Genomic DNA, 13,106 nt, shown 5'->3' with positions numbered 1-13,106 from the left:
GTGAGTCAGGGGTGTGGTGGTGCTGGACATTTCTCAGAGTCACAGCTGGTCGGGGGGCTTTTATTTTTATGCACCCAGCTGTCCCGGAGGAGCCGGCCCAGCCCGCCCCTCCCCCGCCGTCCACACCCTGGCATGAGGAGGCTGGGAGAGGATTTGGAGTGGATTTTGGGTGGGTGGGGTTGCGTGGGGGGGTTGTTATTAATGTCCAGCTTTAGCCTGCTGCTGCTGTGGCTGCAGGGCGGAGATATTCCACCAATCACTTTTTATGGATCCACACCCGGGACACTTGTTCTGTGCTGCATTGTTTGGATGAATGAAGAGCTCCGTCAAGCATATTGGTTCAGATCAATACTGGCTGTAAATATCAGCTGTTCTCTGCTTCTTCTGATGCAGTTCAGGCATCCAGATTTGTTATTAATTGGATCACATGCTCTGGATGTTTTTCACAGTAAGATTGCGAGTCTCTGAGCACGTGCAGGGTTTTGAACAACAGGTGTTTTTAAGAAAGTGAACATGTGGAGGATCCTGCACACTGACCACCGCTCCATCTGTCAGGGATCTCTTCAGGCCATCGAGAGGGGAATAAAATAATGTATTTAAAATCTCTGGACAGTTTACAGAAACATCTCCTCTCTGGGAACAGTTCTTATTTATTGGTGGACTTCTTAGTCTTCTGTCTTTTTATTGGGAGGAAAAAATACATGAGCATTTTAGGAGGACGTTTGGCTGCAGAGGAAATAGTTTAGTTTTTATCTTGACGGGGATGATGCTCATTTATGAACATAAAAACGACTGTGGATGAGGCGAAGTTAGCCTCAGACAGCTAATTTTCATCTTTCCAGAGGTCCAGAGTGTCGGAGGACTCGACATGAGTCGACTCGAGTCAGATTGTCACAAATTTGAGACGAGCTTGACTAACGCTGATAAAATACTCGAGTTTGACTCGACTTAGACTTGAGCCAGACGTTTCAAGATGACTTGATTTTGTGTTTTCAACAAGGAGAGGAATAAGAACTCAGATTGCTTCACTGAGAGTAAAAAGATTATCAAAGATTTAAGTGATATAATACAATTTTAGCAGAAACCCAAATATGATCAGACTCTATGAAAGACAAGCTGCAGATCTGCCAATAATCCATCTTTATTACTAAAATATATATCTTTACATGACGTATCAAATTCACCGGTCTTATATTTTTATGTATTCATGCAGCGCGGCAGAGTTTAATCACTCAGAAATTGCTGAATTTGACACGTCTGAAAACTTTCTTCTTTGGTCCGAACACGATTTAAGAATCCGTGTGACTGAACTCTGAGCTCAGGTCTTCAAATTAAATTTAATCAGCACTTTGAACTGCCGGCAGTGGAGGTGTTTGAGGGTTGAAATCGAGAACCTGAGACGAATATAATCCCCTCTGCAGTCCGCCGCAGCGCTAAGTGAAACTTTCCGGGTCGAGGGTCAACTCCGAACGATCAGAAACACGACGAGGTTACTTGATACTTCACGGCCGAGTCTCAACAGGTGGACGCAGCGACAGACGGTTCAAGGAGAAGAAATTTCAATTAAAGGATTCCTGATGGGACAAAACAGCTGCTGTCAACGAGTCTGCAAGTATTCAGCTGCACTGCAGGCAATGGAAAGAGGAAGGTGTTGAAGGCAGACAGAAGATTTGATGCTGGTATTTGCCAGTTATAGACGTGGATGCCTGCTTAGTTAGCACTAAACGGCCCTTGTTGGCTGCTTTTTGGCCAACAATCCTAAGTAGAAGGTAGATCGACATGTTCTTGATTAGAAATGGCTATATTGGCGAGAGTGGTGTCGAAAAAACACGTCTAGTTTCCCCTTTTTTGAATGATGAATCCCTCTACAGTCACCTGCTGGTATGGAGAGTTTCCTCTTATGCAGACGCAGAACATACAAGCTAGTCTTTCTGGTGTGTTCAAGTTGCCTCACAGTCGGCCTTTGTTGCCGCTAGCTCTTGGATGTTCGCTCCGTGTGTCTGGGCCCACAGCAGAGGGGAACTGCAGAGTAAGCTGATCCACTACGAGCGACACCGTGTGATGGATATAAAAATGTTGATTAGTGCAGCTTTGAAATACTTCAAAAGTGTTGTTTTTGTTCCCGAGTTTCTTGAGACAGTCAACGGTCATGAGTGACGACCCACATCCTTGTTTGAGCTGTAATCACACAGTCCTGCTTGTTCCACTTCCTCCTCCACCAACATTTCCGCCTCTGTGTACAAAGTCTTTGCTGGAATTCACTTCCCAGAATAGCGGAGCAGCATCTGCGTCCCTGCCCGACTCCAGAGGGGTCTGAGAGCGAGAGTCCGTCTGTCTGTCACCCCCTCACCCTCCAGCTCTGGAGGTCTGAAGGAATGACAGAGATCTGACCCGAGTTCATGACCTGAATCCTGCAGCTTTCACTGCCGTCTGCTTCAGCTTTCAGCCCCTGAAGCCTCCACAACTTGATTCTGGGCCGTAATGTTGATAATTATTGTAGTAGATGATAGATGTGCAGCCCTGTGGCTTTGTTATTCATCATTAGATCCTTTCAGATAGAGCGGGGGAGCGTCGGGGATGACAGAATTTACTGCCGAGCCTTCTGGAGGTGTTGTGGGTAAAACACAATGAAACATCTGTGAGGGGAGGTGCCAGCATGATAACCCTGATGACACACTCGCCTTCACACACCACCACCAGCCGCCTCCACCCCTCAAACATCCTGCAACACACCAGGTTTCTGCTCAGCCCAGTTTAACTGCATCGTCAGGTCCTGTAGCAGAGAGTTTAAATGTTTCATCACATATTTTATCACATTTAGGACTCGATATTGTTAGAAACATTCTAATTATTTGTGTGTTCAGTACAAATATGAAAATTATATGCTTTCAGTGCATTTTTTTGAGGAATATACACGTTTTTCCTCTCAACTCTACTTTGTTCACTCAACTTATATGAATGTGGCGGTGCAGACGTCTGTGAAACGACTAATAACTGAGTGAAAGTGTGAAAAGGAAATCGATCCGAATGATATTTTGATTAGAAATTAGCACAGAGCTGTTAGTTGAGAGGCTGTATGAGAGGGAAAAATCGCTTCAAACCGCCCAGCGCTGAGCTTTTAATCACACATATTGATGTGACATGTTCTGCTGTAACCTTCGGGTCGATTATATAACCAGAACACTTAACCTGACGGTGACGCAACAGCCTTATTTCATATCCCAGCAGTCTGTTTATTACTCTCAAAACACACCAGTCATCCGCAGTCACATCCCAAACTGATGCTGAGCTGTGAGGGCCAACTGAGGATGTACTGGATCATGTTAACACCAAAATCCAGTTTTTCTCCGACACACACACTTTGCTCTTTGTTTTAAATGATTCGTGTCCTCCACAGGTGAACGTCTACGTGCTGGGAAGAACCTTCCTCGTTCTGGCCAGAGAACTGTGCATCAACGCCCCGGCTATAGGTACACACTTCACTTACCGTCACTTTTTTCTACTGGACTCGCTCTGCAATACTGCGTTGAATTAAGCCCTCAAAATTAACCAATATTTTCATTATAGAGTAATTAGTCTTAGAGCTGCAACAATTAACTGATGAATTGTCAACTTTTAAAGTCATCACCAACTTTTCTGATAAGAGACTGATCAGTTTGAGTCAAAAGTCCCAATTTTCTGATTCCAGCTTCTTAAATGTGAATTTTTTCTGGTTTCTTTCCTCCTCTGTGACAGTAAACTTGAATATCTTTGGGTTGTGGGCAAAACGAGACATTTGAGGAGATGCTCTTGGGCTTTGGGAAACACTGGTCGACATTTTATAGACCAAACAACTAATGATTCATCGAGAAAATAATCGACAATGAGAACAGTTGTTAGTTGCGGCACTATTTAGTCTAATATTCTGTCATTGCTGATGTGATGATTTGTTTAACAGGGCTCAAACAGCTTTTAAGAGTAAAATGCAAGCACTTAAAAGATACCTAAACTAAAAATTATATCAAAGCCTTCATCTAATTGCTTTAAGCTGCATAAAATTATTTTACTGACTTCCTTTAAACCCCCAGCAAGCGACGCATACCGTCACTTTTTATTTACCCAGATCCTTGGTTCATTTTGTCACCAGGACACAAGCAAATATGATGACGGGATCGTTTCATGTCACATATGATGGGATTTTGTGGTTTGTGGTGTATTTAAAGTCGAGCACACTTCTAACCTTGAAAACACAACTATTCAAATTAAGCATTTTCCAAATTTTCAAGAGTTTTAATGTAGTTTTCTGTAACCTAAGTGTGCTCTGTTCAGCTGTATTAGTCAACAAGACCATGATAAACACCAGGTCTGGATCAGCACATCTTATCATAGATATATATTTGTATTATCATGGTTAAAAGGAGAGTCCCTGCTTTCATCTTATCAACAAGACTCTCACAGATCTGTTGAGTAACTCATCTGTGGCCTCAAGAACCTCCTGTTGTCATAAAACCAAGCTGCAGTTCACCCTGCAGTAACCAGAGGGCGCTGCAGCCCCTCTAATGCCCCACTCCCTCACCCAGGCACCATAATAACGTGACATCTGTGGCTTCGATCACATTATAACCTTTATGTTTTATCATCAGGTGTATAGGCATTCTTGTACAGAACACATCTGGTCATCTCTAACAGCATCAAGCTGTTAACAGTTTTACAAAAGACACAACGTTTCTGAGGCCGTCCTCTGAAGTGCAAAACAACTCTGTTTGACAAGATTTCTACTTTTTTTTGCATTTAGATTCATAACACTACATAAAGTTTGCTCCTCGTGTAATATTGCTGCTCGGACTATAGTAACAACATCGTATATAGACTTGCAATTACACAATTTTGAAGCAGTCCCTACTTGTTCCAGTTGTGGAGCTCAGCTTGATTACATAACCACAAATCACTGTATTAATGTTGTTTCTACAGCAGCCGCAGCCTTTGAACACAGGCATCAGAGCGAATAACGTTAACCCGGTACTTAAATAAAAAAATAACATTAAATTAAATAAGATAAAACAACAGCTCCTTGGCTTTTTAAAATAGTCTCTCAAAGAACTAACCAGGCCATTTAGTGTGACATTAGTCAAGTGTCTTTAATGCTACATTACGTTGAAGGCTGGGAGGCGACGATGAGCCTAATTCCCATCAGCAGTCCAGAGCAGCTTATGCATAGAACACCAGCTCTGGGATCTGTCCTCCCTGAACTCCGGTCCCGTTGGTGCTGTCGGAGGAGCACTGGAATTGAAATGTCACCTTCCCACACTGCACCTCCGTCATGCCCTCCTGGCCAAAATAGCTCAGTTCATTCCCGTCCAGCACGGCGCTCACCGTGTAGAAGGCGTCCTGCTCCACCTGAACAGGATGCTCAAACCACACCATGAACGTACTGCTTGACCCGTCTGACACAAACTTTGTCAGGTTCTGCGCCAGCGTCACCCCCTGTCTCTTCAGTTCGATTTTGACGCTGTACTCGGCTTTGCCGCCGCTCGACCCGTACAGCCCTAGACCACCGATAAAGATCCTCTTGTCCACCGCGAACTGAATGCTGTCGCACCGGCCGCGGTAGCGCCACTGATTGCTCCGGTAGGCAGAGGACTGGAAGCGGTGGCACCTCTGAGGCGCCAAACCCTTCCTGGCAGACAAAGGGAAGTCCAGTTGCGGCTTTTTAGCCGCAGTGTACCACAGAAACACATTGTGCGTCTCCTCCAGTGTCAGGATATCACATTGCGCCGCGCCATTGGCAAACTCCTCCAGGCTCATGGTGGGGATGCGCACCAAGAACAGCGCTTTGCCAAGCACCTCTCTTTTATTACGAGTTGTCGGACCCAAACCTTGTCTCTTGCACTCCGCTGTGGCCCAGTTCATAACGGCCTCGAAGACCACCACCTCCTTGGTGTTGAGCGTCTCCCTCTGCAGGATGATCTCCAGCGTCTGCAGGTCGATCTCACAGAAGCCCTCGGAGCAGAGCGAGAGCTCGGCCTGAGCGTCGATCACCTCCCAGCAGCGCTGCGTCAGCTCGGGCTCCTCGAACAGGCGGCTCTGGGACAGTAGCACGCAGGCGTTCTTGGCCTCCAGGCTCGTTTCCAGGAAAGTGACGCAGGCTTTGGCCAGTGCAGGAACGATGTACTTCTTGGCGGCATACAGGGTGGCCAGCACCGTGTCTGCCTCCAGGTCGATCTCATCGCTGTACATGTACCTGCGAGAGGGTAAATGACCTGTTAGTTGCTGCAATTTAAATGCACCACAAGGAACTTTCAATAAGGAGATGGTTCAGGGGGCTATTTTTGTATTGGATGAGTCCTTAAATAAAAAAAAAATGTTATGTTCAAGGACTGAGGATGAATTGAGTGATCTCAGTCTGACTAAAGTAGCTGCTCTGTAGCCTGGTGGTGCGGCACTGATCGTCATGGGGCCGCCAGAATTAACAACAAATGAAAGTTCCCTCTAGCTTTAACCTACTTCGACAGAGCGACATCTTCTTTAACAATATATCACACGACAAGACTTTGGGTCCTCTTGGAAGAGCTGACCTCTCTCATGCCCACTGCATCAAATACCCACAGAGGAGCAAAATGGAAAAAATGATAATCTTTTTTCTTAAAGAGGATTGTGTGCTTAACACATGATGCCCTTTCCACAAAAAGCCCAACACGCAACCGTCCGTGGGGCTGGCATGAGCAACAAAAGCCAGTTATTTATAACTACTAGTGTGTATGTACTGTATTCCCCTCTAAGAAAATTGTCAGGCTGTGGATGAAGGAAAAAGGGAAAAAATGTTTCTAGTTGGACAAAGAGCGCTGAGAAAACCAGCAATTACAGAGCGCTGTGCCGCTGCCACTGCTCTCTGGCGCTCGCAGCATTTTGGCATTCGCCTCCGCTTAGCTTTGGATGAGTAATAATATGCTTTGAAGTGACACTGACTGCGCTTGTCATCTCTCCTTCTGGTTGGCTGTGTGTGAGGGATGGTGAGTGGCTTACTTCAGCAGAATTAGAAAAGCAGCAGGTTCCACATCTGGGATATGGATCTCAGACTCCTCCTCCGCCAGATCGCCGTAAAACATGGCACAGAAGACCGAGCTTCCCACGGCCAGCACATACTGGGAGGGAGGGAGGGAGGAGACAGATGCGTCAGAGAACGAACACATGCGAGCGGATTCACTCGTCTTCAAGTTCAATAAAAGAGCACAAGTAGTTCTTTTCAGTAGCTGCAGAGAGACACAACTTCTCCTCTGATCTAACAGACAAACAGAGAGAGAAATCAAAATAATGTGGTAAAATCTCTTTACCTTGTGTGCTGGAACCTTCTGCGATCCCCCCGTGGGGCCAACAATGAAGTGGACGTCAGCCATCAGCTCATTGTTAAACATCAAGGCGTTCCTAAAAGCAGAGCAGGTTTCATGAATAAGCCTTAATCAAGTATTGTATAACATCAAGTCCTCCCACACTCTCTCTTTGCCCAGAGACATGGGTTTGGGAGGATACAGCAACGGTAGCAGGGCTGCCGTTTGCTTCTTTATCAATTAATCTGCTGATTGTTATCTTGATTAATCGTGTGAGGAAAGCTCGTAAGGAGCTTCAATTGACTGTCCAAGAAGAACAAAAAAAAAGCAGAAAATATTCACAATTGAGAAGCTGGAGCTACTTAATGTTTTAAATACATGCATATGAATCATCTGTCCTTTACAGCACTTAAAGTACAGACTGGGCTAAACACAAATCATGTGAAATCACTCAAAATCAGTCAAAATATCAGGTTGAATGAAGTTTCTTTACATTTTTGCTGAACTTCTTTCTGGTATTCTGCATTTTTAAAAGAAATCAACTGAAGTGTAGCATTTAGGCATGATGCATATGATAGATCAGACATGAGTCTTGACATTTTCTGCAGCAAATGCTCTGTTTTAACCTTAAAATGCTATATAGCTGGTCATTAATGGGTTAAGAGTAGTGTAACTAAAAGAGTAGATTGCAGGAGTGGTTTCCTCCAAAGTAAAGCTCCACTATTGAGTGAGGCTGCTAAAGGCTGAGTTTAATGACCTTGTGGTGCTTTTTTAATCACCTAAACAGAAAGAAATCTGTTGTTTTGTCCCTTGCCATGCTTAAATATACTCGAGAAGAGTAATGTAACTGAGAGAGTAGATGCTGCAGGAGTACTTTCCTCCAAAATAAAGCTCCACTAATGAGTGAGGCTACTGAAAGCTGAGTTTAGTGACCTTATGGTGCTTTTTAATCTCTCTCTTTTTTTTTTTTTTATCACTACCACGTTAACACAGTGAGTTAGAGTGGCTCTGGTGCTCTGTCACTACTTCATAGTGATCTTAATGTTGCTTTCTGGTCGTTCATGCGCAGATATTAGGGATATTTCCAGCAGTTTAGCAGCAGATAGTTGGACCGGGAGCGTGTTCAGGTACCTCTCTCTCAGTGTGGGGTGGCTGCACTGCCAGCTGGGTGGATCGACGTTGTTGTTGTTGATGTTCTGCTGGGTGGTCGGGGTGGTCGCCGCGCTGCTGCTGCTGGCCTGGCTCACCTGCACCTCCTTGGTCTTCTCGGTGTCCGCCACCGTGGTGCCGTTGGACAGGTTGGTGTTGTTGGTGTTGGCGGCGGGGTACAACTCCGCAGCCATCTTCTCCTCCTCCTCCTCCTCCGTCTTCCTCTTCTGCTGCTGCTGCTGCTTCTTGCTCGACAGGGACAGAGTCAGGATCTCATAACATACCGGCAGCCTGCCCGGGAGCTTGCCGACCTTCTTGGACTTTTTCAGCGTTTCTGGCAGAAGGAGTAGATAAGTCAGACACCTCATGATCCGGCCATGATGGAGCAACCTGCAGTCTGCCGTTGGCATCGGCACAAGCAAAGCGGTCGTCTTCTGGTTGTTGGTATCCGGTCAACTGAATCTCTCGCGCGCTGAAAATGAACTAACTGACGGCCGGTTCGTCCGCGGAGGATTCAGCCGTTTTTTCCTCAATGAGATTTAAAACGATATCGACGGCGAAGTTTACACGACAACATGTAAATATCCGTCCAGCGTCCAACTTCGACCGCAAGCACTTTTCGCTCCGTTTCCTGGCGGTCACCTCATCCTCTCCGGACGGAGAAATGTCCGCTTGTTTTCCCTTTTTTCAGCGAGTAGGTAATCCGGATAGTCGCCGCTGGTATTCAAGTCCCTTCCTCCGTTTTCCCACCCCGCCTCTGCGTTAATCCCGTCGGATACTTGTCCCTCTCTCTCCCGACCGACTGTCGACCGAGGCGAACCCAGCTGCCGTGTTCCTCCGGCCGTCCTCACCCGAGGTATACACTCATTTGTGGGGGAGTTTTTAAGGTCTGCTTCATTTTCTCTGCGTTTTTTTTCTCCCCCCCCTCTCGTCGTGATCTCCTCGGACGCCCAGGGCTCGCTGAGGACCAATCAGATCCACGCCCCGCGGTGACGTCAGGAGAGCAGAGGCGCCTCCCCCAGCAGCTCCGCAGAGTGCGTCACCGGGCCGAAGCCCCGCCCCCTGATCAGAGCCGCTACAGGTGTCGTGCCAAAAAGTGATCGTCTGCCAGAATCTGATTTCCGGCCGCGGGAGCGCGCACAGCAGCCCGTTGAGCGGTAGCGTTTAAACGTCTGGTTTTCTCTGGATGAAACGGTCATAATATGCAGATACACACAACTGTACGTCCGCAATTATAGCAAAGGTATGTGTCTTAGAAAGTTTAACGTTTGTTGTTACGTAATTATCACAACTGTGGCCAAAAGAAGTGGAGTTTGTAGCGAAATCAGGCCTGACAATTACGTGATAGACATGTCCCTATGTGCTTGGTATGTATGATGCCTTTTCTTTAGCCCTGTCTTATGAATTAGACTGTAATGAATGTGATTTATAGGTGTGGATTTTCAATAAAGAAATGATCACTTTTGCAATTATCCTCGTGACTCTGCATTATCTTTTATCTGATCTGGGCTCTACATTTGCTTCCCATGTTGGGATGTGTCTTGTACATCTAATATTCTTGTTTATGCCTACTCTTTGGAGACAATACTATGAAAGACATGATTCGGGAGGGTTAAAAGCCTATAAAATAACAGTTTTCACCTGCCAAAAAGTGATTGAAGGACATATACAGTTATTGAAAAGTTATTTCTGCCTAAATATGACTTGATCTCTTTCTTGAGCTTCATAATATAAAGATCTGAGCTCACAGGACAGCTTGAAATTCTTTTAAAGGACCATTACAACAGAAAATGTGCCTTTTCAGCTGCCAAAAAGTGATTGAAGGACATATACAGTTATTGAAAAGTTATTTCTGCCTAAATATGACTTGATCTCATTATTGAGCTTCATAATATGAAGATCTGAGCTCACAGGACAGCTTGAAAATCTTTTAAAGGACCATTACAACAGAAAATGTGCCTTTTCAGCTGCCAAAAAGTGATTGAAGGACATATACAGTTATTGAAAAGTTATTTCTGCCTAAATATGACTTGATCTCATTCTTGAGCTTCATAATATAAAGATCTGAGCTCACAGGACAGCTTGAAAATCTTGTAAAGGACCATTACAACAGAAAATGTGCCTTTTCACCTGCCAAAAAGTGATTGAAGGCCAAATACAGTTACTCAAATGTTATTTCTGCCTAAATATGACTTGATCTCATTCTTAAGCTTCATAATATAAAGATCTGAGCTCACAGGACAGCTTGAAAATCGTGTAAAGGACCATTACAACAGAAAATGTGCCTTTTCACCTGCCAAAAAGTGATTGAAGGACATATACAGTTACTGAGAGGTTATTTCTGCCTAAATATGACTTGATCTCTTTCTTGAGCTTCATAATATGAAGATCTGAGCTCAAGAGACAGTTTGAAATTCTTTTAAAGGACCATTACAACAGAAAATGTGCCTTTTCACCTGCCAAAAAGTGATTGAAGGACATATACAGTTACTCAAATGTTATTTCTGCCTGAATATGACTTGATCTCATTCTTAAGCTTCATAATATGAAGATCTGAGCTCACAGGACAGCTTGAAAATCTTTTAAAGGACCATTACAACAGAAAATGGGCCTTTTCACCTGCCAAAAAGTGATTGAAGGCCAAATACAGTTACTCAAATGTTATTTCTGCCTGAATATGACTTGATCTCATTCTTAAGCTTCATAATATGAAGATCTGAGCTCACAGGACAGCTTGAAAATCTTTTAAAGGACCATTACAACAGAAAATGTGCCTTTTCAGCTGCCAAAAAGTGATTGAAGGACATATACAGTTATTGAAAAGTTATTTCTGCCTAAATATGACTTGATCTCTTTCTTGAGCTTCATAATATGAAGATCTGAGCTCAAGAGACAGCTTGAAAATCTTTTAAAGGACCATTACAACAGAAAATGTGCCTTTTCACCTGCCAAAAAGTGATTGAAGGCCAAATACAGTTACTCAAATGTTATTTCTGCCTAAATATGACTTGATCTCATTCTTAAGCTTCATAATATGAAGATCTGAGCTCAAGAGACAGCTTGAAAATCTTTTAAAGGACCATTACAACAGAAAATGTGCCTTTTCACCTGCCAAAAAGTGATTGAAGGCCAAATACAGTTACTCAAATGTTATTTCTGCCTAAATATGACTTGATCTCATTCTTGAGCTTCATAATATAAAGATCTGAGCTCACAGGACAGCTTGAAAATCTTTTAAAGGACAATTACAACAGAAAATGTGCCTTTTCACCTGCCAAAAAGTGATTGCAGCTCCTTCCTTGTAACTTGAAGAAGTTTTCTGCCTCAAAATGACTGATCTTTATCCTGAAGCATCATATGTGACAGATTACCACCTCACACTGGCCCTTTCCACAGTTTAAAGTAGTGAAAAGTAGTGGTTAAGATATATTCTTCAGAATATAACTGATGAGTGATATGAAGTGACTTTGAGGCAGAGCATCCCTTTCAGTCCAACATCAGGAGCATACTGTGAGCTCAGATCTTTACATTATGAAGCTTAAGAATGAGATCAAGTCATATTTAGGCAGAAATAACCTCTCAGTAACTGTATTTGGCCTTCAATCACTTTTTGGCAGGTGAAAAGGCACATTTTCTGTTGTAATGGTCCTTTAAAAGATTTTCAAGCTGTCTCTTGAGCTCAGATCTTTATATTATGAAGCTTAAGAATGAGATCAAGTCATATTTAGGCAGAAATAACATTTGAGTAACTGTATATGTCCTTCAATCACTTTTTGGCAGGTGAAAAGGCACATTTTCTGTTGTAATTGTCCTTTACAAGATTTTCAAGCTGTCCTGTGAGCTCAGATCTTCATATTATGAAGCTCAAGAATGAGATCAAGTCATATTTAGGCAGAAATAACCTCTCAGTAACTGTATATGTCCTTCAATCACTTTTTGGCAGCTGAAAAGGCACATTTTCTGTTGTAATGGTCCTTTAAAAGAATTTCAAGCTGTCTCTTGAGCTCAGATCTTCATATTATGAAGCTCAAGAAACAGATCAAGTCATATTTATGCAGAAATAACTTTTCAATAACTGTATATGTCCTTCAATCACTTTTTGGCAGCTGAAAAGGCACATTTTCTGTTGTAATGGTCCTTTAAAAGATTTTCAAGCTGTCCTGTGAGCTCAGATCTTCATATTATGAAGCTTAAGAATGAGATCAAGTCATATTCAGGCAGAAATAACATTTGAGTAACTGTATTTGGCCTTCAATCACTTTTTGGCAGGTGAAAAGGCCCATTTTCTGTTGTAATGGTCCTTTAAAAGAATTTCAAACTGTCTCTTGAGCTCAGATCTTCATATTATGAAGCTCAAGAATAAGATCAAGTCATATTTAGGCAGAAATAACCTCTCAGTAACTGTATATGTCCTTCAATCACTTTTTGGCAGGTGAAAAGGCACATTTTCTGTTGTAATTGTCCTTTACAAGATTTTCAAGCTGTCTCTTGAGCTCAGATCTTCATATTATGAAGCTTAAGAATGAGATCAAGTCATATTTAGGCAGAAATAACCTCTCAGTAACTGCATATGTCCTTCAATCACTTTTTGGCAGGTGGAAAGGCCCATTTTCTGTTGTAATTGTCCTTTACAAGATTTTCAAGCTGTCCTGT

General features: G+C 43.4%; 2 protein-coding genes across 3 annotated transcripts in view; one reads left to right on the top strand and one right to left on the bottom strand.

The window, feature by feature from the left end:
• The window catches only part of brf1a (BRF1 general transcription factor IIIB subunit a), a 96,293-nt gene that overhangs the window by 13,329 nt on the left and 69,858 nt on the right, over nucleotides 1–13,106 (top strand). Inside the window, exon 6 of one of the 2 annotated variants that reach the window (XM_084381577.1) lies at nucleotides 3,398–3,470. The exons of the other annotated variant lie outside the window; for it this stretch is intronic. Coding sequence (XP_084237703.1) covers nucleotides 3,398–3,470 — 73 coding nt within the window. The remainder of the gene's footprint in view (nucleotides 1–3,397; nucleotides 3,471–13,106) is intronic. 2 annotated transcript variants of the gene reach the window in all.
• Nucleotides 4,587–9,421, bottom strand: LOC311274130 (BTB/POZ domain-containing protein 6-B). The gene is made up of 4 exons (XM_084381559.1): nucleotides 8,436–9,421; nucleotides 7,311–7,401; nucleotides 7,003–7,121; nucleotides 4,587–6,220 (listed from the first exon to the last, which is right to left on the bottom strand). The coding sequence occupies exons 1-4, from the start codon at nucleotides 8,861–8,863 to the stop codon at nucleotides 5,188–5,190; spliced, it is 1,671 nt and encodes a 556-aa protein (XP_084237685.1). The 5' UTR covers nucleotides 8,864–9,421; the 3' UTR covers nucleotides 4,587–5,187.

Source organism: Pagrus pagrus (assembly GCF_965226575.1).
Source record: "Pagrus pagrus genome assembly, chromosome: 18".
Classification (NCBI taxonomy): Eukaryota; Metazoa; Chordata; class Actinopteri; order Spariformes; family Sparidae; genus Pagrus; species Pagrus pagrus.
This window is presented reverse-complemented; position numbering and strand designations above follow the sequence as displayed.

Coding starts and splice junctions, on each gene's coding strand:
- LOC311274130 (XM_084381559.1), bottom strand. CDS start 8,863: ATGCCAACGGCAGACTGCAGGTTGCTCCATCATGGCCGGATCATGAGG. Junction 7,122..7,310: donor AGAAGGTTCCAGCACACAAG/GTAAAGAGATTT, acceptor CCTCCCTCCCAG/TATGTGCTGGCCGTGGGAAG. Junction 6,221..7,002: donor GCTTTTCTAATTCTGCTGAA/GTAAGCCACTCA, acceptor ACCCTCTCGCAG/GTACATGTACAGCGATGAGA.